The sequence below is a fragment of the Chroicocephalus ridibundus genome, chromosome 5 (genome assembly GCF_963924245.1).
Source record: "Chroicocephalus ridibundus chromosome 5, bChrRid1.1, whole genome shotgun sequence".
Taxonomy (NCBI): Eukaryota; Metazoa; Chordata; class Aves; order Charadriiformes; family Laridae; genus Chroicocephalus; species Chroicocephalus ridibundus.
In genome coordinates, this window is record NC_086288.1 from 12,988,613 (window position 1) to 13,013,943 (window position 25,331).

Genomic DNA, 25,331 nt, shown 5'->3' on the forward strand with positions numbered 1-25,331 from the left:
TTCTCCCCATGCTTGGGTCTCCTTTGCAATGCCTACTGCACTGATAATTGTTTAACCTGTACTTAGATAACCTACACTCCTTTAAAAGTATTTGTCCTTGCAAAGAAATCTTCAGTTCACCTACGTCTCCGACAAGCTGCACAGTGGCGCACAGGGGACAGCAGGGGAAAAGGAGGCAGGTTTACAGAGACAAGCTCTGAGATAAATTCACCGTTTTGTTTGCAGCCCGGTATAAGTACTGTTGTTGATTCACAAGATTTTTCTTTTTTTTATGTGTTAGTTGTGGAAGCCTGTTAATTCTGATCTTTGAATTATTTTCAAATGGAAGTTTCATTTATGATGATGTTACCCCAAGAAGGTGACGGAAATGTGTGGGCTTGAACAGGTACCGTATATACTATAGACTACCTGGCTCTCTTTTCCTTCCTTTTCTGATGGTATCAAACACTTAGTCGTGTGGAAGAATCCCTGAAATTACTTACCCCACATTGATTTGAGGAACTGGAAGATGCTACTTCATGCAGCTGTGGAATAAGTAGCCATGTTGTCATGAGGTGGTGTTTGTTGGGAGTTAAAACCAGTGAAATGAATGGGAGACAACCATACCGTTTCTGAGTTCAGCCTTCTGACAGCTTTCTACCAGTCTTCTAGAGATCTTACACTATACAGGCTTTGGTAATAAGAGTCTGAATAGAAGCTAACAGTCCATGGAAACCAATGGCGTCATTGGGGGAGTACCGTCATGCCTCCGCCATCCCTTTTCTCTTCCGGCTCCTCCTTTGGAGTTTCTCCAAGAATATTCTGGAGTATTACATTATGCATGTAGATTGTGCCATGGCAGTCCTTTGCATGCAACTGGAAGGTAATTTGCTTGCTCTAACATAGGAAGGGCTTTTCCCTTACAGCAGTTTGACAAGATTTTAGTCTGGCCGTTCTGAAGTCATAAACAGAGCTCATCTCCTACGGGTGCCTTAATGATGAAGGAAAGCAGAGGCTGTGTCAGAAAGCTGCTGCTCCTTTGCAGGGCACGAGAATGCTTTTCTGTCCCAAATGCCCCTTCACTAGCCAGGCAGGGTGCCACCAGTGCGCTTCACTAGCTTGCTATGACTTGTGCCCATCCAAGGATGAATCGGGGCAAGATTTTCCCCAGGACACTGTTTCTAGTGCCGTGTATGCCGTTTAAGAAGCTAGTGAGTAGCTATGGTGCATGCGCAACAACACTGGATATGTTGCTTTGCTGATGCTTAGTTTAAAACACAAGAGGCTCCTGCTTTTCTTTCCTACCCTGAGTTGTAGGAGTTCTTCTGGAGGTACAGCTTTAATAATCGGCAGCGTCTGCTTTTTATCATTAGCTTCTCTCCTGTCCAGATACAAAGCAGATTGGGAGTGTTTTCAGAGGGTGAAGATTTATCAGCACAACTCCCAGACAAGTCAATTAGAGGCTGCCTGACTAAATCCTCATAACGCGCTTTGAAAACGTAGCTCCTGCCGTCTGCGAGGACAGTTGCAGGGAGAGTGTAGCTCAGCTGTTCGGTGTGAGAGACAGGAGCAGGCACTGCCAGCTAAGTCGTTTAGCTCTCAGGCTCTTAGCGCCTTCATTAAGACTTTTGCACAAACAGAGGAATGCTGGCACTCCCGAAGTGATGAGGTTACTGCCTTGCCAGTGTTTATTCTATTGGGCTAAAGTGGGATTAAATTGGATGGACCTGAAGAGGAGGAAGCCATGTAGATCATACACTCGGGCAGGAGGGCTGTTTGACAGCGATGACAGCATTTCATCCCTGAAATAATTTGTGCTCTAAAGTCCAGTTAAACTTGCCAATAATTTTGTATTGAGAAAATTAATTGCATCCATCGCCTGTGTTTTACTCAACAGCTTCCCCAGGGACCCTGGGTGCCAAATCTCTTCAGGAGCCTGCCATTTAGTGTCTTTGCGTTAAAATTTAAGTTGGAGTTGTGTAGAGGGAGAGACAGAAATCATGAAAGAAAACCCCTTGAAAGGCAAACTGGAATTGATAATATCATCTATGCACTTACGCTTCAGAAGGATCACACTTTTTTCCCCAGCCTGTTCTAGACACGTACAACTTGAGCCAGGATAGTTTGTATCTTTTGTGTATATATCTCTCCACTAGCTTTTGTATAGATTTCTTCACTCCTGCATCCCTCACTAGCTAGGCATTCTCCACAGTGTTCATTTCTACAGCAGAAAATGTCCTTCTGACAGCAATGCAATGGGGTGGTTTAAAAGGCTGCAATAAACATCAGTAAAGATGTAAGTGCTTATCTTTCTTATTTTGATGAAATTAACACACACACAGAGCTGGAAGTCCTCTTATCGCTTGACCTGAGCAATGAAAGTACAAAACTTCTTTAGTCTGCAATGAAAATACATCTCCACTGTGATCAGGCAGAGTCGAGCCATGGGAGAAGCTACTTTTCTTTCTCTCTCCGTCTCTGCAGAAACGTGTCTCCTTCCCTGCTCTTGCTCATCCCTCTCTCAAAGCTCTGAAAGCTCATCCCAGTTCTTGCTTTTCTCGATCTGTTTCAGCACACATCAGCGTCCTTACCTGGCTGGCTGGGGGCAAGCAGAGTGACAGCATTTGCCTGGTTTGACTTTGTCAGCGCTGTCGCTGTTTTGCTCTTATCCAGTGCCTTTTTTGTTACCCTTCTTCCCTGTCCTCCACTTGACCTCCCAGTGTGATCCAGTTCCCGCTGGTAGCTGGGAGCCTGACAGCTGGTGGGGGCAGGCGGCTCCAGTGAGGACCCTGGGCTGCCTGCTTTGCATCCATCCAGCTGCTTGAGAGAGCAACCAACCCTTCCTGTCGGACCAGCACAGCTGAAAAGTGAGGAAACGGATCATTTTCCTCACTGTTAGCTCTTTTCAGGTTTAACGGCTTCCCCTGAGCATCTTTTACTTCTTATCATTAATGGAAGTCAGTTTGTTCTTCTGATGACTGTTTGCAAAAAGAGGGGCGAGGGCAGAGACCTTCACAGCCTGGGTAGCAGGCAAAGGTTTGACCCTCCTTCATGAGGCAGAGGTTACTCCGTGAGCCTGCAGAGTTGAACAGGTTGCTGGCTAGGTTGGCAGATCGAGATTTTCACCAACTTCAAACAGATTTCACAACGTGAATTTCCTGCGTATTTGAAACATTGCCCTGGCCAACAAGAACCGGGCGGGCAGGCCCAGCATGGAAGAGCACAGCATGTGCTTTAAGTGAGCAATTGCAATCCAAAATCAATTTGCTACGTCAGGCTTCATCCTGTGAGTTAGCAGGCGTCGGTGCAGTGCTTTCGGCAGCGTGAAGAAATTCAAGTAGTAGGGGAGTGGTTTGATAGATGGAATACTTTGATTTGTTGGAAGCAGTGGTATGTAACCCACCTCCGCTTTGCTTGGCCACTTGTCTGAGTTCAGCTCCCACTTGGCTTTTGAAAGGCTCTCCTGCGCTCCCCACCATCTCTGTGTGACACCTGCAGCAAGTGTCGTTAGGAGGCCACTGTGGAGCTGATGGACTTCAGCCACTGTGGTCACAAGATGTGGCTGTACCTCAGGCAATGGTGTCCTTGGGCACTGCTGACTTTTTAAAGGCAGAAGTGGTACAGCAAGGAAGGGTGTGCAAGAAAGGAGGAATCCTTTCAAATGTTGAAGCTGAATTGCTGGCATGCAAATGGCAATACTGATTACTCCTTATTGATCTCAGATGGGGTGGTTATGGCCATTATGCCTCTGCTTAGGAGAGCTGTCACATCCAATCTAATTGCTTAGTGTTACTTCACAGCAGCCCCTGGGACACTTGCGAAGTTGTTGATAGGAGTTGAGTGCAGCACAAGAAGTTAAGGAGCGAGCCCTCCCTGTCAGAGGCGAGGGAGGTGGTCAAGACCTGTCTGGAAAAGTTGTGGGAGGAGAGAGGAAAAGTGGGGCAAGCTCAGGAACACCTGGAAGAAGAGGTGCAAAGCCAGAAAGACTGATGGGAGGGAGTGTAGAAGTCCTGCAGGAAGGGCCAAGACTGAGTCATTGCACTGGAAGGGAGTTGAGGCCCGTTTGAACATGGATGGCTGATGGGCCAGACTGCGATTCAATGTGAGGAACGGAAAAGATCCATTTTTACTTTTAACAGAAAGAGTCACAGAAAGGCAGTGTGGAGAATATGATAACCCTTGTTTTGTGTAAACCTGCATCTTCTCTGAGGAAGATGGATTTGGGGCTTTGCATGGAGAGCAAAGATAGCTATGGAGGGAGATGCGTCCCAGCACAGTGGGGGAACGAGCATGCCAGACCTCTCAGTTGTCACCCTTGCCTCATATTGACGTGGCTGGAGCTGCCTTAACAAGAGTAAAGTCAGGGGCGACGTGTCCGCTGTGTAGCTGGTGCATGAAAGCATCTGTAAAAGTGACCCCAGCCTCCTTGTCTGTGGTCTCACAGATCATCTGGCCACTGAGTGGAAGTGGAGCTGTGTCAGACACTGCGAATGGTACTCAGCCTCTATAGGCAGAAAGAGAATGTAGTCTCTTGGCTTTTTTTTTTTTTTTTTTTTTTTGCACCCCTGCTCTTTTCTTTTTTTTTGTTGTGTTGAGAGCAGTGAAAGGACTTGGCCGCCACCACATCCCCGGTGGCTCCCCGTGGGTGACTGGAACAGCCGCCCACCGAAGGCAGCGCGACGGTGGAGGATGGGCCGGCGAGAGGCTCGGCTGTTGCTATAACAACAGCACCTCCGTCTCATTTCTTTTGAAAAATGAATTGCTGCTGGTGGGATGAAGTGGAGCAGCTTCTCCCCGCAGATGAAAGCCCTGCCGACCGCCTCAGCGCTCTCTTGTTTATCTGTTGGGTCTGTCCTGGCACGTCCGAGCACCTCTGCTGAAAATTTCAGGATGAGTTGGGTTTAGACCATTCGGGTCTGCGTGTTTGCGTGCACAGCCTCTGTCCCCCCCGCCTCTCCCCCAGTCAAGATTCATTTAAAAAGTCAACCCGCCAAAGTTTGACCTTTTCTCACTCTGCAACTAGAGTTTCTCCAAAGGCATATAAAGAACAGCACGTCCTGCTTCACTCTCTTCTGCTTTGGGGTAGAAACCTGCTGTGAAATGCAGGTCCACCGGCCAAGTGTTTTGTGTAAATAAAACTAAAGGCCGATGAAATTGGCAAGGGTTTTATTTTATTTTATTTTAATATTTTTGTTTTATTTTAATGTTTTCCCTTTATTTTATGCATCAAGACTCTTCTGTTCCTAGACATAAATCTCTAAACTGCTGCTAATATCTTCATGATGCATACTGTAAATACTGTAAATCACGTGCACAAGCTGTATACTACTTCTTAGAAGGAGAGGGAAGACACTTTACAGGAGAATATTGTTTTTACAGAGGGAAGGGGAAGTGCTGGGATTTTAGTCTAAGACACTGTGGAGTCCTGGTGGTGGTAAGCTGCTTGCCATTATATGGTCAGTGTATAATACTCAAGCCATCCAATAGTTGACATGCTGATTGGGAATGAAATCAAGATATAAAAATGAGCATTTGCATTGAAATAATTTGCTAAGAATATTTCTGTGTTGTACCCCAAAAAGAAGAGATGCCTCTATTGTTATGGCTCCCAACCCCTCCAAAAAGCTGGACCCAAGGTGCTTCCCCACCTGCAAAGGTTATATCCAGCATGTTGCCTTCAAATAAACGTTTCACGTTATGTTTCTGTCTACCTACAGTTGTTCAATGAGCAAACAAAGATGAGGTTTTTCTCTAGTGCATGTTAACCCCCAAATCCTGAAACCTCCGAGGGAGAATAATGTGGAGTTAAAAACGTAGAGTAGGCTTCATTTTGTTTTCGTTTGCTACAAGGCACAATTTCTGTACACTTGATGGAAGATAGTTCTCGTGTTAAAGCTGCTTTTTTCTGTAATGCATGATAAACATGATTATTAATATTTATATTTTGGGCCTGCTTTTACTTTCACTGAAGTCACTGTATATTTCTACAGGGGGAAATCCAAGTTTCAGCACATGATGAAATCTTTGGGGGCTGATATTTTTAGGGCTGGTTATTTGCCAGTAGATAGTTCCGATTCTTTTGCTAAACATTCATGTACAAATTAGGTGATGGATTCAGGATAAATTAGTAAGTGATGTGAAACCCGAATGTGTGAAACAATGTGAAATGTATCACTCTTACTGATACTCTGTAAGGGATGCCTTCAAACTGTTGTGAAATATATAGAGTCAGTTCTCTTGTATTTCGCAGGAGGTAATCGCTCTCGCTAATCCCTGACTTTGTCACTAAAACAAATTAAGTTTTTTCCTGTCTCTTCCTTATATGAACTTTTCTTCACAACTAGAAGCCTGTCACAAGGTCTTTGGTATGACTGTTCTTATTTTAGCCCAGCATTTGGCCCGTATGCACTTGGGGCAAAGGGCCATCATGAGTTTTGGACATTTCGAACCCTGTTTTTGCGTGTGCGTGCCCATTGGACTTGGTCTCGAGTCGCTTGCCGTTCGGTGCCTGTTTTTCTGATGTGGAAGGCAAAGAGGGATAGTGACTTTGTAGTGAGTCGGCTTAGGAGCTGAAACGGGTGATTTCAGCTGTAAATTGTGTGAGTTGCCCATTAGGGGCAACATTTAAATATGCTATTTTAAGCCATTATATCAACTGTGTTACTGACCACCTGCACTTGAGGCCAGATTGTGCTCTTTCTCTTCTTCCTCTGAAGAAAGGAAACTTGGAAGCAACTGCAGCTTGTGAAGCGGTGCCATTACCACATCCATATCGTCCTTCCCCGGTTTCCGGGGTCTCAACCAGGGATATATAAAGATCAGTGAAACAAGCTCAGTTGCTTGGCTGTCGTCTTCTGCCACACGGCAGCTACACCAGTCAAAAAGCGGCGGGGAGCTGTAATGCCGTACGGTGACATTCAGCTTAACGTAGGTTTTTAGGGGAGGGAAGCAGCGGAGGTGAGAGCCATATCATAAGCCTCCTTGTGGGATCTGATTTTTCTCCTTCACACTAGTCCTGGGTGTTGACTTACCTTCCACGTCGCTGTTAACTGGCACAGATGAGGCAATTACCACCCCTGGGCGAGCACCTCTTGCTAGAGCTCGCTGCTGCCGTGGCACGGAGAGGGGAAAAGGTGATGCCTCTGCTGTGGGGCTGCGTGCTCTGCAGCCTGGTGTGCTCCCGCAGACCATGGCTCATTAATGTGACTGTGCCAGGGTTTAATTGAGAGAGTGCTGGGGTCGTGTGTGCTCCTGCCTGCATCTGCTGCCACATGCAGGACCCCATCCCTGTGCATCGGTGGAGCTCACGGGGGCAAGAGCTGCTGCAGCAGGGTGAGGAGTGGGAGCGCAGTGACAGGGACTCCACGCACACAGTGGGGAGGCCCAAAACATGCTCACAACCTTCCTGACCCCTGCCTTGTCGCAGGTGGGTTCCCCATCGCAGCCTGCGGCACATCTCAGTGCAAACCTCAGCCTTGCTGTTCCCTGACCCCCAGAAACCAGGGGTGGGGAAAGACGGAGGGTAAGGACAACGCCTGTGGAGCTCCACAGGCATCTTGCACTGGTGGAGGGGCCTGGCCGAGCAGTGGTCCACACGGCAGAGGCTGCGGTCGCAGAGCTTCTGTGTGGCACCACAGAAGCCAAGAGAAGAAGGAATTTCAGCCTGTGGGAGGCTTGGCACGCACTGGCTTTGTGCAGGGGGAACAGGCAGCAAAGTCTCGGGCACATATGCCAGCAGGGGCCCACTGGTGACTCTTAGGCACATGTCAGTAATTTTCCTCAAGAAAAAAGCTCATCTGCTCCAGGGCAAATCAAGGAGTTGATGGTCTGCTTAAGGACTCAGAGACTTGCCTTTCTGCTTTGTTATAAGGATCACATCCCTGCAGAGGACCAGCATGTAGCTTAGTGTCCCCAGCAACGTGTGCATTGGCCATGTCCTTCTGCGTTGCACGCTGAAGAGGCCACACAGGGCTGAAGGGTAAGAGAAGGGCGCAGCCTTCTCAGAACCGCTCCCTCTGAAATGGGGATGAGATATGGATTTGCTTGCCTGTCTTACACGCGGGATGAAAGGGGAACTAGCCCTCTTCGGGTGGGAGAAATAAATGGGATCTGGATTGTGGGAAGAAAGAAGGTTGAGGACCTCTAGGTTAGGAAAGGGGTGGGAGCTGAGTGTCTGGGATTTTCATACCAGTAAAAATACTTCAAAAATTGATAAAATCTTTCAGTATTTTGTCTTCTATTGTTCTAGTATCAAGGATGCAAGTGTGTCCTGAAGGCGTTCGCTAGAGCTGTGACCTCTTTGCTTCCTCCCCTCCCCACTATTGTTTTTTGCCTTAGCCGAAGAGTGATGCTTTTTTTAGCCTGGTACATAAGCAGAGGATTTAACGTTTGGTGTGATAGGAAAGGACTGTAGGTTGTTACAGTGCATTGCTGTGCTTCTTGTAACCTGAATTAAAGCCTATATTAAAACACTTTTTTTTTTTCCTTATAACATTCTTACATTCTAATTTAATTGCTTTCCTGGAGACTTATCTTGCTATCATTTCTGTTAGTTATTTATCTTTTACATTAGCTCCTAGCACACAGGTTATTTCTTTTTTTTTTATTTGATTAACATCATGCAAAGTGCCTTCTGTTTTTTTAGGGTGGATATATTATTTTCCTCACTTAAAATTGACTCTCATTATGTTTTGTAGCCAAGAATAGAGGACTAATCAAATGAAACAATGTTAATGAATTTTCTCAAAAAAATTCAGTGTCAACAACACATGTAGTTGTACAACTACAAGTAGTCAAACAGTTGTATTGCAGGTATTTTTCAAGAAGCTTCTAGAAACTTCCATCAAAAAGATTTTCAGAGTACATAGTAAATTTTAGTGATTCCTTTTTTTTTGGCCAATTTAAGACTCCTCACTGTGTTAGGCACCAAAAAGTTGAATTAGTGCTCTCCTATTCAGGGGCAGGTTTGGTTTGGGGTTTTTTGGGCTTTGGGCTTTTTTTTTTGTTGTTGTTGTTTTAGACCATCTTCTCAAATTATCAAAGCATAAGAATGAAATCAAAGAAACTTCCTAATCAGAGTTTTTAAAACTTATGCTCACTACTATCCTTGGTGATGAGTATCTGTCACAAAGCTCATCAGCGCTTTTCTTGTCTCTGCAACTGGTTAATTCTTGTTTTTTCTCTTGTTTTTCTTTAAGCTTCAAGAGACAGTCAAAAGGAAGTTGGAAGGCGCACGTTCACCTCTCAATGGAGAACAGCAGAATGGAGTTTGTGATGGGAGCTTTTCTCCGACCAGCAAGCGGATACGGAAGGATGTACCAGGCATTGAGGCAATCAACAACTTGCCCAATAATTTACCTTTGCCCGCTGTCTCTCCTCTTCACCAGCTTGACATGAAAGCTCCCCTGCCCTTGCAGAACAGTGGTACTCACGGTAGTGGTCTAGAAGACTTGGGTAAAAATGGTGGGCTTTCTGAGATAAAGCTCCCTGTTAATGGCTGCAATGAGCTAGACAATAGTTTTAACATCCTGCAGAACAAGGAGCTAAAGCAAGAGCCTTTGGATGATCCCAGCTGCATAGACACTTCTGAAACATCCCTTTCCAATCAGAATAAGCTCTTTTCAGATATTAACCTGAACGATCAAGAGTGGCAGGAGCTAATAGACGAACTAGCGAACACCGTTCCAGAAGATGATATACAAGACTTGTTCAATGAAGACTTTGAAGAGAAGAAGGAGCCGGAATTTCCCAGGCCTGCCACAGAGACTCAAGAGAGTGCAAGCGTGAAAAGCGATCCATCTCATTCTCCATTTGCTCATGTCCCATTAGGGTCTCCCCAGGTGAGACCTTCTTCTTCCGGTCCTCCGTTTTCAAACGTCTCCACAGCCTCTAGCATAGCTTCTGTGTCCAGCGCCCCACCAGCCCCAATCCCTGCCGGCTCACCAGCAAACTGTGTTGTTCAGTCACCTCAAACTCCCAGCCAGGCCCACACTCCAGGACAAACACAGACACGGTCTGGCAATGGCTATCTTATGAATCCAGCAGCAGCAACCGTGGCTGGATCAGGGCCTGGGCCTGTGAATATGCCAAGCGCTGACTTGTCTCCAGCCGAACAGCTCAAGCAAATGGCAGCCCAGCAGCAGCAAAGAGCTAAGCTCATGCAGCAGCAGAAGCAGCAGCAGCATCCAAATCAAGCCTCAAGCTGGTCACCTGTGGGCCCTCCATCTAGTCCGTACGGAGGACCCTTCAGTGCAGACAAACCAAATAGTCCAATGGTGTATCCCCAAGCCTTTAACAACCAAAACCCAATAGTGCCTGCTATGGCAAACAATCCACAGAAGACCACAATTAATAACTACCTCCCTCAAAATCACATGAATATGATCAGTCAGCAGCCAAATAACCTGGGCACAAACTCCTTAAGCAAACAGCCCAATATGCTTTCTTACGGCAACACCAAACCTCTGACCCACTTCAATGCTGAGCTGAGTCAGAGGATGACCCCACCAATGGCAAATCCCAGCAAGAACCCCATGATGCCCTACATCCAGCAGCAGCAGTCCCAGCAGCCGCAGATGCAAGCTCAGATGGCGCACCTGAGCGAGGAGCAGAAACGCATGCTCATCATGAAGCAGAAAGGAATGATGAATCAGCCCATGGCATATGCAACACTTCCTTCCCTTGGTCCGGTAAGTGCGAGCGCACGATATGCGGGCAACCGTAGAGAGGCTGATACAAAGGCTTAGTAACTCTTTGTACGATCTCCTCCTCTTTCTCCTGGGAAGTATGGAACGTCATTGCAGATGCTTCTTGGACTTTTCATGTGGTATTGGTGCCTGATCTTTTTAAGAAATGACTGAAATGATGTTGCGTTGTGCTTTAGAAATGTTGTTAAATGGCTGTTTTTCCCTTTGCTTCTACTGATGAGTGCTTTGAGCCACTCTGGGAAGTTTTGGGTCGGAAGTCACTCCTCCTTGGAGGGTTTGTTTCCTTTTTTACGTGATGTAAGACTTGATGCTTTCGGATCCCAAACCACTGCATGGCTTAGTTTCCACGGTGTAGACGGAATGGTTGGCCCTTTCTTCTTGGGGCAGGGATCCAGCCAGCTTGAAATAGCATATTTGGCATTTTGGCTCAGGGAACAAAGGAAGGACATTTTGGGTGCCGAGTGCCTTTGGTTTCCACTGGAAGAAGAAAGCGCAACTGGATGCTCTTAGTAGTGCTTGAACCATGCATGAAATGAGATGGTTTATTCCAGGACTTGAAAGCAGTCTTTAGCAACCTCAAATATTCTGTTGTTAGGAATCTGTAGAGTCTTTCAGCAAAAGGCTAAAGCCATGTTGGCTTGAGTGAGCTGGCGTCACTGTCTCACATGTATCCCATGCTAACCTCTGGAGAGGCAGCTGCCAGGCTTGGGGAATAATCTGGAATGAATTAATAACTGATTTAAATAATGGTTATAGTAATGCCCTGTCTCCTCTTAAGTCAGCTGGGTATTCTTAGTTGCGCAGCCCCTGTGAAGATCTGCGAACTGGTGTCACGGAAAGGCTTGAGAATAAGTTTTCTGAATGTTGTTTTAAGAGCTTTAGAAAGAATTACAGTTAATAATCAGTTCACAAAGTAGGTGATGCCTTTACAGAAGTTATGTGCCACCAAAACGTATCAGGAATTCTGATACAATAGTACACTAATAGAATTGTTGGTTGATAGTTTTAGCGTAACAGCTTTTTACCAAATTAGCTGTTTCCACACCACCTACAAGGAGTGCTTCCTTCTGAGCATGGTTTAACTGTGACTCACACTGTAATGCATGTAGAAATACAGCCAATTTTGTCATTTCTTCAGCCTGTGGAGTTTAGGGATCTACGAATATGAGGAGTAGGAGTTTTACCAGGTCAGAACCCATCACATTATTTAAAATTAATTGCAAAACAAAAAGAAATGTTCATCTGCCTCCTGTTTTTGATTCAGGATGTATGGTGACAGCTTAGGGTTTCGTACCTCTATTTTAATTCTGCTTGCCTATTGCATTAGAAATAGGTGGTCTAAAGCCTCTTCTTTTTGTGAAGACTTATCTAGAGAAATACTGCAATAATGACATAAAACTCAGACTGTAATCCGAGCTACAGAATTTGTCAGGTTGTAACTGAGAGGCAGAGGATGTTTGGTCAGGCTGTCTAATGATTTATCGTTCCTTTTCTTCATTTTTGTTAAATCTGTTGAACTCAAAGACCCATCAAACAGTTGAGAGGACAATCTGCATATATGAAAGAGTTAATATCATCTCCTCCATTTCATAAGTTGAGAAATTCATGTTAATATCTCACTACAGTTCTCCAGTGTGAACAGGAAACCAAGATTTCATACATCTAATCTTATTCAGTTCCTTTTTTTAATGTAGGAAAAACTAGATATTTGGATACAACTGGACATTCTTCCAAAAACAAGTCCAGATATTAAGTCATTTGTATATCTTATCAAGAAGAAACTTAAGGCAAAGCTGTACTTTGTTATACTATATGTGCAATTCACATTTATTGACCCAGTCAGGATGTGCGACTTCTTGCTTGTGCGTTGATGTAGAAAGGTCCCTTCGCTACTTGTAAAGTCCACTTGCCTACACCGAAGGGATTTTGTTTGGTGAGGAAGGTTGAAATAATATATTTCTAACTGTAATGTATTTCTTCATTCCTTCCCTGAAAAGCATTTTTCTGTGGAAAATTGGAAAATTTATGATTGTGAGATGTGCTTGGTGGAAACAGATTGTTTTTGCAAAGGTGGTAAGAATGGTATGTTGATATTGTTGAGTTAAATCCAGATAGATGCAGATTATCTGATTCTGCCACTTACTGCATGATGCCGATGGTCAGACTTGCCAGATCATATATGGAAAATAAGGAGATTGCACTCTTCAGTTTGAAGCACAGTTCTGAATGTATAATGAATGTATTTTCAGTCAGTTTATAATTTCTACTTTCATTGTAGTTTTGGTCTTTGATCCAGAATTGTAGAAGTGTGTGTGTGTGAAATAATCTTCAGGATTTAACAAATGGCTTTTAAGGGGAAAAAAAGATTTGAGCTATTGCATCTCACGAGTAGTACTGACCATATATTTCTGTCGGGTGACTATTACAAGGGCGTATTCGAGAACCAAAAGATGATTTAGGGAACATCAGGCACGTACAAAAATGCCTGGTCTTATTTTCTGTGTACTGCTGTAAAATACAAGTATGGCTAGTTGCGTGCATGTGTGCACTACGGACGCTAATTAAACCTATGTCTATTTGGGCTTAGGGTACTTCTGTTGGTAATAAGCAGAATTTTTACATGCACTCATTGCTTCAGTCATTGAACATACTTTAGAGAGACACACCGTGTTTTCAGTCCCACTGGGACCTTGCAAATGCCTTGCAAACGCTCTGTGGAGGGCAGTTGCCTGTGACTGTCCTATTCATGTGTCCGTGCTGGTGCTGTGGGCTTGTGTCCTGGGCTTGCTGAGCATCGCTGCCCACTCTTGTAAAGAGAGGTGAGCAGCGAGAGAGGAAGCCCAGTGGCTCAATATCCGTGTGAGGGGTTGGGCAGGCAGAGTGCTACATTAGCAGCTAGCAAAACTGGTACCCAGCAAAAGCAGGATTTCTCCAAAGCTTTTCTATACTGTTGGTGTCGAAACTCTTCCTGTCAGATGTGTTAGTCCTTTGCTTTGCTGTGCAGATCCAGGACAGGTCCTGGCACTGTGGCCGTAACCTCCGTCACACTAATGCTGAACGACCCCTGTGCCCTGAACCGCCACGTCCTCTGTTTTATACCACAGCTTGTTCGCTTCAAAGGAGCACTGGAATGGGGTATTTCGTTTTTCTACAAAGCAGATACTGGTTTGGATTGTTGAGTCGGGGGTTTTTCTGGGGTTAACCTGAAGGTAATTCAGACCGCTTTTTGTGGAACTGACTGTTAAAACCATGGTCAGATCCTGACCCATCTGCCTTCAGCAGGGCTCTGTCCTGCTACTAGTGTTCCCTCGTGCCTGACTGTTCTCCACTTGGTCTTAGAAATCCCTGCTCTCTGCCTTGCCACAGGTACCCCGAGCTGCGCTAAACCCAGTTGTTAGTTTGTGAGTACGTGGCAGGTATTGTGCTTTAGCCTCTTGCTTCTCCTGGGTGGCTCTTTCATTCTTGCTTATCTGCAGCTATAGGCTAAAACAGCAAGTACAGATTTTCACTGAGGCTGGTATTTGAGGGCTAGAGGTTCCCTGCTATTCTGGTTCCCATGTGATAATAAAAGAAATTGGTTTCACACCAAGAGGCAACAGCGGCTTTGTTTAGGCTTTTTATGGGATTTAAGAAATAAAAGCAAGCCAGCCTAAAACAACCTTCTCTCTCAAAAATTAGAGCTTTGTTTAACCTGAAACGTTCCACTTAGTTTTTGAGGTGTATGTAAGGTTTTATGGGAGGCACTTTTTCTCTTTTCTTTAAACCAAAAAGTAATTTCAAACTGGGGAAAAGTGAAAACGTTTTCTTTGGAAAATTTCAGAATCATTAATTGCGCCTTTTCTTGGTTCCAGCTGTTCAATATGTATGCGTAATGGTAAAAGAAAAAAGCAGCCCAACGGAATAGATGTTGAATGGCTGAGACAGAATTTGATGTTTGGAGCCAAGTAAGTGAGGGAGAGTAATGAGAGGTCGAAACAAAACAGAATTCTCCGTGGGTGTAAGGAAAATAAAACTAGACTGCAGCTCTTTGCCTGCATGGGACTGTGAGGATGCTGCAATTATAGTTCCTATTGAAACCACTAGTTATGTTGTTTGAAATTGGAGGGATGTGAATGAAGAGGAGAAAAGACACCATACTGGAAGAATATCTTCAAATTCTCTTTTCTGTCTTTTGTTTTAATCTTATAAATTAAAAATCACAGAATCACAGAACGGTAGGGGTTGGAAGGGACCATCATCTGGTCCACCCCGTCTGCCAAAGCAGGGTCCCCTAGAGCAGGTTGCACAGGAATGTGTCCAGGTGGGTTTTGAGTATCTCCAGAGAAGGAGACTCCACAACCTCTCCCGGCAGCGTGTTCCAGTGCTCTGTCAAAGATGCCTCATCTGCGCAGTCTGGTTTTGCATGTGAAGGATAAAGGGAGATCTGTGTCCAGAGAACATTTCCAAAACGTAATTGTCTTTGTCCTTTCTAAGTGAAAAGGTGTGTTTCTCGCTGGAATTGTAAAAGAGATTCTATACTTTTTTGAAGGTTATCTTTGGGATAGTGAGAAAAAGAGATTGTTGATGTTCTGGGATTTGGCCTTTTTTAAAAGCCTACCTGAAAGTAAAGGATAAAGTCTACAGATTTGCATTCACTGCATGAAAGTGTGGCAGAAACACAACTGTCTCACTAGATCTTAGGGGAGACAAGCTGGAATGGAAATAATGACTGAGACTGTGAGGATCACTTGCTGAACAGCCTATAGAGATGTAGTGAATGCTCGTCTGTGCTATGTTTGACTTGTAGCCACTGTTTTCCACAAAAGGTTTGCTCTGGAGTTCAGCTGCAGGGCCAGCCTTTTACAAATGCTGAAATTTGTTCCCCAGAAATCTATCTCCCATAGACTCTTAGGGACACACGGGTAATCAAAATGTGCTCACATGGATTCCGACCATCTCACCAGGCAATTTGTAAAGAGTAGCCTGGCCTTCTTACCGTTCCTGCCATCATCTGCACGTTGTGTTGGGAGGGAGGTCACGCTAGCATAAGGCACTGGAAACAAATGTTGGACAGCAGTTGGCTGGGATCAGATCTCCATGGCATAATCCTAAACACCAAATTTTGGCTTATTGGTATTTCCTCATTTTGCAACCTGTGGGCATGTACTTTTTAACCTAATACATGCTTTGTTCTTTCCATACGGTAAATGTTTTTCTGAAATACGAAGTTTTTTCTGTAGCCTAAGCCTTGCAAAATCGAAGTATAAGAGCACTGCTCCCATGCCTCAGCTGAACCAATCATCTTATCATAAGAAAACCATAGATGTTTTTGGTGAAACCTACTTTCCTGAAACCATGTTGACCAGTATTCCTGTTTTATCCTCCGAGTCATTACTGGTGGAGAACTGAAACCAATTGCTCCATTGTTTTACTGGAGAGTGTGTCAGAATAACAGGTCTTTTCCTCTTTTTAAATATCACCGTTGTAGTGGTAAACCTTTAGTTCTTGGAAACTTCTCCACTTGTCCAAGATTTGTTAAAATACATTGCTGTGCAATTTGCTTCTTGTCTAGTTTCTTGAAGACTCAGAGTGCGAGTTATTCTCATCTGTAAATAAATTGTCCCACATTGCTTTTAGAAGCAGAAAATTTGTATTACTGGCTGGATGGAGTGTATATTAAATGTCCCCTATTTTGAAGTCATCATGATAGCACACTTTTTCTTCCTACATGATCTAGATTGCCATGTAAAGAGCAGTTTGTCCTGTTATTCAGTGAGGCCTGTTAGCCTGATGATATAACATGTGCCAACCAACTTTCCTTTAGTTTTATTAGTTATGACTGCAATTGCGAAGCACTGTGATTTTGAAATGTCTATAGCCAGTAGCAGCATATTTTTACATAAAGTGCTACCCTTTTCTGGTTGTTTTTTTTCCATTTTTTCCTTGAAGTGCAAGTTATCATCATCAATTTTTGTTTTCCAGTCTCATGTCCCATTCCTCCTGCTTTCAGCAATACCAGCCGTAATCCATTTCTTATTGTTCATGAGCCTCTCTACCTCTTCTTGTTTATTGTATATGCTCTTAATGTTAATATACAGGTGGTGTAAAACTGTGTTCTTTCCACCCGCTTTTACGGTTGGATCTGTCATAAGCTGGCGACACAGCACCACTGAACGTACTGGGATGTTCTCTCCCGCAGGCTAGTTTGCTGCCCTCTGAGCAAAACTAATTTAGCACGAAAAGGCCAACGCTTTCAGTGGTAGGTGGTGACTGAAAGATCCACGTGGCCTTTTCTTCGTATAACAGTGTTCTAGTGTCCTCGGAAAATCAAAAGCCCTCCTTCCTGCCCTGCTTCCTCCACCTGAGAATTGGCATATTGGCTTCGGGAGAGCTACAGGGGTAAACCCGCTCGTCCACTGACACCTTTACTCTTTGTGGATTAGGAAGAGTGCCTATTGCAAAGTGGTACCTGTCGTGTTTTGACGTAGACAGTGGGTTCACTCATGAGTTGGATTCTGTCAGTCTTCGTTTTTATTTTGAGAGAAGACTTAATCCAAAGACTTGAGGTTCCCACCCTTGACAGCGCATTTTGTCTATTTACCGTTCAGTTTTCTGGCTGACAGAGCTCGCAGAGCGCTTCTTGGAGCATTTTGCATTACTTGGTCTGATCCCTTTCTCTCCAGTCTGTGGGATCTTGCGTGGCCCAGCCAGGATGCAGATGTGACCACAGCTTGCATTTAGATAATATTTTGGGAGTTTTAAATTTGTCTATCTGCCATTTCTCTAAGACCGTGACTGTCCTTAACTTCACCTTTTTCTGGAGTCTAGACATTCAGAGGACTTCTTGCCCCATGTATTTTCATTTTTCTTCGTTAATTCCCAAGTTTGCCGGTTTCCTTCACAACATCTCAGAAATATTAAGTAGACATTAATATTCCAACATTTAAATTCATGAATATATAAGTCTGAATGTCTCAAACAAGTCAATTCATGCCTCATAACACTGCTCGTTGTGAAGAAATTCTAAAAATGCTTCAAAATCATGAGCTTGTAAAAATAAAATATGTCGGGGATGGTGGTGGTGGTTGTCTTCCTGTTTCTGAACCACCAGGATTCTTGGTTTTCCAGTTTTCTTTATCCATCTGGGGCAGAAATTTACTTTCTAAAGTTAAACTTTGATTCTCCCTTACCCCTTGACTCTAGAATATGAAAGTGAAAGGCAAACACATCAAATTATAAATCTTACAATAGCATTGCAAGATAATGTAATACTGGGGACTTTCCTTACCCCCATTTCAGTGTCATCTGTTCTCGTAGTACCCAGCTGGACGATTAAGTTTATGGTGCAAGTCCAAACCTCTTTCTTGGAAGCTTCTCTTTGGTCGTGTTTGTGTTTCTAATGTGTCACGTAGTCCTCTTAGGAAAGACACCTCACAGAAATAAGTGACGTTATTTCTAAGTTGCTGTCTGTACTGAGGACATGGGTGAAGTAGTTGCTCGGTGTGTACCCAGATTGCTTCATTTGCCATCAACAAGGAGGCTGCATGTGCAGTTTCTGCGCGGGGCGGATTTACTAGCCCTTGCAGCTAACAGTGGTAATAAAATCAGCAGCAGCTCCTGAGCAGATGTAACAGTACAGATCCGGGGCTAGGGAGGACTCTATTTCATCTCTGTTTTGGAGGCACGAGGAAGATCTCGTCTTCCTTCTCTGCCTGATCTTCCAGGTCCCACGCTAACTCACGCTGAGGTTGGTGGTCAGCTTTCCCTTGCCGTCAAAGGGAGTCAAGCAAGCCTCGTGACTAATTTTGGAAGAGAAGAGGCTTTGCTGGAAAGGCCAGGGAAGGCTCTGCAGCTGTCCACCCGTTTCCTGCGCTGCGGGCATTTCTGCAGGGGACACCTTCTAAGCCAGCCGACTGTAAGAAAGAGCAGACATGCGCGATACAGTGGGTGCCTCTGCTGTGAGCAAGGGGGGGCATTTCACAGTGGCCGCCTGCTAGCGCTTACTGCGGTGGTTTGGATCTGGAGACACTCAGACCTACCATGTTTCCACAGAAGAACCATTTAAAGTGTCTTTTTTTTCCCCTATCATTTTTAAAGATCCATTTATAAATAAGTAAGGGATTAGTCTTCATCAGGCATATAACAATGCCCTTTAGATTAATGAGAGCTGGACCCTTACCGCTTGTTGTACTGATTGTAAGAGATGAACCAGACTACCTCCTTTCAGGCTCCATTTCCACCCTTAGCAGCGTTTCTAAGCCTGAATGTCATTTTGTGTATCTCTGCTGACATTAGATTTTAAATTTCCTTTCGACTGTTCTGTTCTGTAGGGAACAAGCTGTAAGCTAATGCCTTTGCTAGGAAAGCCTCTTCCAGGTAGTCTGGGAGTTTATTCTCCAATTTAAATGTAGTCTTGTTGTCTTTCCCACCCTGTGTAAAGAAAACCAGAGACTGGATTAAAAATTAACTCCATTTCCATCTTTTTTCCATCTCCCCCCCCATAATAGGGGCTTATGCAAACTGAGATTTAATTCCAAGCAAACTTGTAAAATTTTTTATTAGTATTTGGAGAAAAGATTTATTTTAGATACAGAAATATTTCTTGCAACAGGAATTATTCTTGAATAAGCAGTACCCCCCTTCCCTGTGCTCCCTTTGCTGCAGGAGGCACACAATGACTCTGCTGCTTAACTGGGCTCAGCACCTTTCACGCAGTTTCTGCTCCCACCACGGGCTCACGGTGATCACCCAGCCTGCTCTGGCAAGGACCCCCCTTTCCTTTCCTGCATTCCCCTCTGCTCTGATTTCTGTCTATTAAGGAGCTTGCAGCAAGCAAAACTGCTTATCAAATAATCAGTCGATAAGGGTAAGGGTTATAGGGTATCCTGTAATTAAAAAGCCTATTTTGAACTATTAATAGATTGTGGTTACTTAAAAACCAAGCTCCATCCTGTTCTCTTTTTTTCATCCTCAGTCGTCTTTTTATCCCCCCCCCCCCCCCCCCCCCCCCCCCCCGACATGTAGGGTGGCTCCTTCCCTGCCCATGGCTCTACACTCAGGTAGACAGAAGAAGAGACACCATCGGGGAGGTAAATTATGGAAAGTCAGCATGGCATCTGCCTTCCCCACGCTGTATGCATCCTCCTGTGCTGCCTCCTGCACCGGCTTCTCTTTCCTGTTTGCAGGCTAGCTGGGAAAGGCACTGGCTTTTGCTGGGGGCCAGGCCAGGAGGGCTGCCGCGTTTCCAAGGATGAGCTTTGGTGCACGCAGAGAGCCAGCCTGGGGAGCAGGGCAAACCGCAGGTTCCTCTCCCACCGTGCCCATCACCAGAGCTGCCGGTGTAATGGGGAAACGGGTTCCTTTGCGAGTTGGAGGGGAGGTGGGGGAGTAAGTGGCAGTCCTTTCCAAACGCTCCTGAAGGCAGTCATGTCCGTCTGATCGAGCTGACAAAAGAAAAAAAATGTTGCAAGGGAAAAAAAAATCTTCATATTTCTGCCATGGTGGTGCTCAGTCTGGGCTTTTGTGCGAGGTGTGGGAGCGACATGTCAGTAGAGGTAGTGCCCACCTCAAGATCTTGCAGCTAATTAAAGATTACACACAGTGACTGCTTCATTTTGGGTAGCGTTGTGAAGAGCTCAAAAAATCAGGAATGCCACAATTGAAGTTGTCCGCAACTATCTGTACTGTTCTGCAAGGTGCAAGAAATGGCAGAAAAGGAAGAAGGACACAGGGAGAGAAACTAAAGCGTACAAATATCTTATGGGAGGCTGAGCACTGCCGGAAAGAGAAAATCCCCTGCTCTGTTGTAATCCCTGTGTTCCTTAAACGTCTTCTCCCACTCAGTAGCATTTCAGGGACACTGAAAGAGGCTGCTTCTTTATCCCAAGAGTGTGAATTCAGCTCAGCTCTTTTGCTGAAGGAGAATATCAGTAAGCAGTGATTAATGTTCCAACTAGGAACCGAGGACCAAGTAAGGCTCCTATTTCCAGAGGAAAAGTAATAGTCCCATCTTTAGTGGCTCATTTTCCCTCACCTTTGTTTACTGCAGTTCATGGCTTGTAGCTGAGGAGTGTTCTGAGCTTGTGAGCAGTCAACGTCACTGTGTTGTGTGCAGTTTCATGTGGAGCCCAACAGCTCTTTTGTACATTTGTGTGTACATACTCCTTTGTGGCTAACGTATCTTTTTGGACGTATATTACCAGGAGCTTTTCTGTCCCAGTATGACTTACAGCCTGCTTCTAAGCCATCACTGCAGGGCTTGGCCACCCGATGCCGGAGCGGTGCAGCACTGGGTCGGTGCCTTCAAAGCCTCCAGCTCAACTTCTGCTTCCCGTGTCTCTGCCTAATCCGTGTCTGTGTGGAGTGGTGCTCCTTGATGAGCAGTCTAGGCTACCCAGCTGGCTATCATCTTCCAGCACAACACTGAAGTGTACCTTGCACTTCTCAATTCCTATTTTGTCTTTTATTTTATCTACGTGGATCATTATTCTGGTGCTTTCCATAGCATTTTTTGATATTCAAGCCCAGTGCTACCTAGAAGCGTTATGCTATTGGCATGTGTTTGCCCTCCAGAAGGATTTCCTAATGTCTGTGATGCGCATGTGTCCATAGTAGGAACACTTAATACCTCTTGAAAGACTGTCCCAGTAAGTGGTTAAGTGCAGATTTGTAGTCCTGCATTCAGGAGGTTCTGCCAAATCCCAGCTGATGCATCTAATTTGCTAAAGAATGTGGCTTCTGCTCTCTCAGCAAAGATTTCATTCCTCATGGGCAGTGGGAAACTTGCCCTTTTTATGTTATTGTTCAGCAGCTTAGCATTAAGTCTGAGATAGACAACTTTGTTACTAAGGAGAGAAACCAGTCTGTTGGTCCCTACGTTCTTCACTCTCATGTAGTGCACACTTACTGCTATTCTTGAGCCCTCCCACCCTTATTTAGCCCCTTTTTGTGTGTGTGAGGAATGCTTTGCAGGCATTAGCCTGTAAGCGTCTCTTACACATGGTGAGGAAACCACCCATTCTGTGTCGGCACATCTTCCAAACAGGTGGCTTCCTCATTTACACCCTGTGGGAGCTTGTTAGCAGTTCTTGCTCTGCAGTAAAAGTGGGAGCTGTCTCCAGAGGGTCAAGTATATAAGAAAGCAAGCCCAAGTCCAGCAGCACTGTCACAAAATCATGTTTTAATGTTTTCTCTGTCTCTGTTTTGCTTCTGTTTCTGCCCTGAGAAGATGACTCCTCCTTTTCTGACATGATGTTCCTTACAGGCTTGAGAGTTAACATCCTCAAAAGAATCTGCATTTTAAATTGTTTTTTGTACACAGTATTGCCTAGAGAAAGCAAAATTCCTGAGATTGCCCAGCATGCACTTTCCAGGGAATTATTTTTCCAGTGTGTACTTCATTCCCCCTGAGCCCAGCAGGTTAGGTTTTTTATTTTTTTTTAATATTATTTGTCTGTTCCTTTTTTTCTCCCCTGCTACTCCATGAGCCATTTTTCTTTCTTCCTCTGAGCTCAAGTTCACCCTCTGCTTCCCCTCATGCAGCTTTTATTTCTCTGCCTCCCCTTCTGATCCATTTAATAGCACAGGGCTGGGTTTTGGTATTGTCACAGTGTGCAGGAAATCACTGTAGACACCACGGCTTTCTGTGGTCTGTATACCTCCGACAGATGGAAATAGTATGAAATATTTGTTGTCATATTAAATGTTTTTTTAACTAGTCATGGGACAGATGAAGGACTGGGGGATCTTAGCTATAATCTCACTAATGTGGTGGCACCATCCATGTGATAAATTTGGCTGCTCCACCTTCAGTCTGCCCACTAATCCATCTCAACCAGGACTTTATGTTCTGAACTATGGAGCAGCTTCACTGGATCAGCATTGTTTGTAGTGTACCCTTATGACAGATGGCTAAAACAAAACTAAAAAAGTAGGAGTTTTCTATTGTGAAATTACCAGTGACATGTAGTTTCCCACACCTTGAGGATTTGTCTCTGGCAGTAGAAGGCAGTAAATTAGTCTTACAAGCCCTTGCATTTTTACAGATGGAAAAGCAATTTTAAGTTATTTTTGGGGGGAGACTTTTAAGCTGTATTAATGATACTTTCTCTTGCCCTTCATGTCATGTGAAACTGGTCTCGTCATTTGAAGATGGCTTCACTGTTCCCACAGAGAGATGCATAGAACAAAAATGTTTAAAGCCTTTTAAGACATTCCTGGAATAGTTACTACGTAGGTCACAAACTACACAATGCACGTGGATGTACTGTAAAATTTAACGTATGTCGTCGCTCTGAGGCAGTTATTTATCTTGCCACATGGGGGTTACTAGTCCAGGATCAAGAAGAAACATTCCTGTGTTTCTGGGAGGTACCAGTGGCCTTCACCAAGTGTCTGCTCATGTCCACCAACCTTACTCTGTGCAGGAAAAGAGAGCACGGTGGGGAAAATGTATGGGACAGTACCAAAAAGCTTGTGCGTCTGAAGCAGATGAAGCTTTGAGTTTCAGTTGGAGATGTCACTGGCACAGGTTGCCCAGAGAAGCTGTGGATGCCCCATCCCTGGAGGTGTTCCAGGCGAGGCTGGATGGGGCTTTGAGCAACCTGGAGGTGTCCCTGCCCATGGCAGGGGGCTTGGAACTTAAGTGGTCTTTAAGGTCCCTTCCAACCTGAACCAGTCTATGATTCTGTGTTGGGGATTTCACACCATGACACCAGAAAAGTCACCGGCAGTGCTGCTGCACAAGTTTCCATTTGTACTTGCCCAATTCCTGCACCTGGTCTGCAGGCAGCACGGGGATTACATCCTCACTCCTTCCCAGGCCGCAGAGAAGAGTGAAAACCGTTACCAAAGAAAATAATCCTTGACTCCAGTTACATAAAGGGTGGGCTGTTCTCCAAGGGCCCTGCTGAAAGGGACACAGGTGTCACCTGCAGACGCACTCACAGCTTGAGGGAGGCTGTTTTGGCTGGGGATGGCTGGCACGCCAGGTGCACTGCCAGCGTACGATTTTGATGCTAATGAAGCAGTGGAAAAGGCTCCACTTAGTCACAATACAGTGGTGGCAACGAAGGGGGTCAGGGAGGGGTAAAACCAAGGGTACCAGTGCAGCCCTTCAGGAGAAAGGAGCTTGTGGAAACTGCTGTAGAGTAAAAGCTGCACTGCTTGCAGCCCTGCCTCCCTCCTCTGTGCCTGTCACTGTGTGCATGTGGCCGTGCACGTGTGTGTGTGTGTGTGTGAGGGATGTTTCCCGCTGCAGCTGGGCTAGGGAATCACAGAATCATAGAATGGTTAGAACTGGAAGGGGCCTTAAAGGACCTTAAGGGACCATCTGGTTCCAACCCCCTGCCCTGGGCAGGGACACCTCCCACTAGTCCAGGCTGCTCAAAGCCCCATCCAGCCTGGCCTTGAACACTTCCAGGGATGGGGCATCCACAGCTTCCCTGGGAAACCTGTTCCAGTGTCTCATCACCCTCATAATGAAAAATATCTTCTTAATATCTAATCTAAATCTCCCCTCTTCCAGTTTAAAACCACTACCCTTTGTCCTATCACTTCACTCCCTGATAAAGAGTCCCTCCCCATCCTTCCTGTAGCCCCCTTTAGGGACTGGAAGGCTGCTATAAGGTCTCCCTGGAGCCTTCTCTTCTCCAGGCTGAACAACCCCAACTCTCTCAGCCTGTCTTTATAGGAAGCCAAATAACGACCATCAAAACCCAAACCTCTTACAGCTCCACTCACTGGTCCCGAGCATCCTGCCTACCCGCTCTGCCTCCCAGCCACCCCGCAAAGCCTCCTGTCAAGAGGGGGTTCATGTGCTTTGGTCCCGTACAACGTAGGTCGAAGCAGAGTGGGAATGTCAGGGCTGTAACCTCAGCAGAGCTCCCAGCATTGCGACTGCTACGGCCAACAGCAGCTGTGGGGTGGCCAGTGCAGACTGGGGGCTCCCCTGGTTGCACTCCAGTATTGCTGCTTTCACCAAAGGCAGCCGAGGTGTCTGCTTTCCTCTGCTTCTGCTCAGGTCCTCTGTGCTAGGTACAGTGAACCGTGCAAAAAAACCCCAAACATTAACGTAGCTAAATGAGCTGGTTTACTCATGCTCCTGAGACGCACATTCCTCTGGAAAAAACATGGATTTTTGAAAAATCGTCATGAGTAAGTCTGAAATCCACGTACTGCTGAGGCCACTGAACGGCAGGGCACTGCTTTGCTTTTAAGGTGGTCTTTTATCACCTCTCAGATTTTTCAAAGAAAAAAAAAAAGTGGGTATTGTGATTGATTTTCAGTTCATTGAGAATCATGTGGTCTGTCTCTCCTCCATTTTCCTTACCTACTCCACCACTTCTGTTTTCCTATTAATAGATGGTGCGTTTCCTTTTCAACTGAGCGAGTGCTTTCTCACCTACACAGCCCTAGTCAATGGGAGTGCTTACGTAAGGATTGCACAGCCTGCCCCCTGCACGTCTTAATGAAATTGGAGAAATGTGGGGGTTTTTTTCTGGTTCTTTAGGATTAGATTCTTCTTTCTCAAAGGCTTTTTTTTGGCCTTGCAAAATTAGATCACCACGATGCGAAAAACAACCCACTGTGATCACAGCTTAATTGCACAATGCCTGTGCTTTCTTGAGTGTTGTTCCCATCTCTTCAAGATTAAGTAAGATCCAGTGG

At 45.1% G+C, this 25,331-nt stretch overlaps 1 protein-coding gene across 6 annotated transcripts in view; it reads left to right on the forward strand.

Annotated features, from left to right (window-relative positions):
- MAML3 (mastermind like transcriptional coactivator 3) overlaps positions 1–25,331 on the forward strand; it is a 319,248-nt gene that overhangs the window by 216,676 nt on the left and 77,241 nt on the right. For all 6 annotated transcript variants that reach the window (XM_063336886.1, XM_063336889.1, XM_063336888.1 and 3 more), the window contains one exon: positions 9,177–10,667. In XM_063336886.1, the coding sequence (XP_063192956.1) occupies positions 9,177–10,667 (1,491 nt within the window). The remainder of the gene's footprint in view (positions 1–9,176; positions 10,668–25,331) is intronic.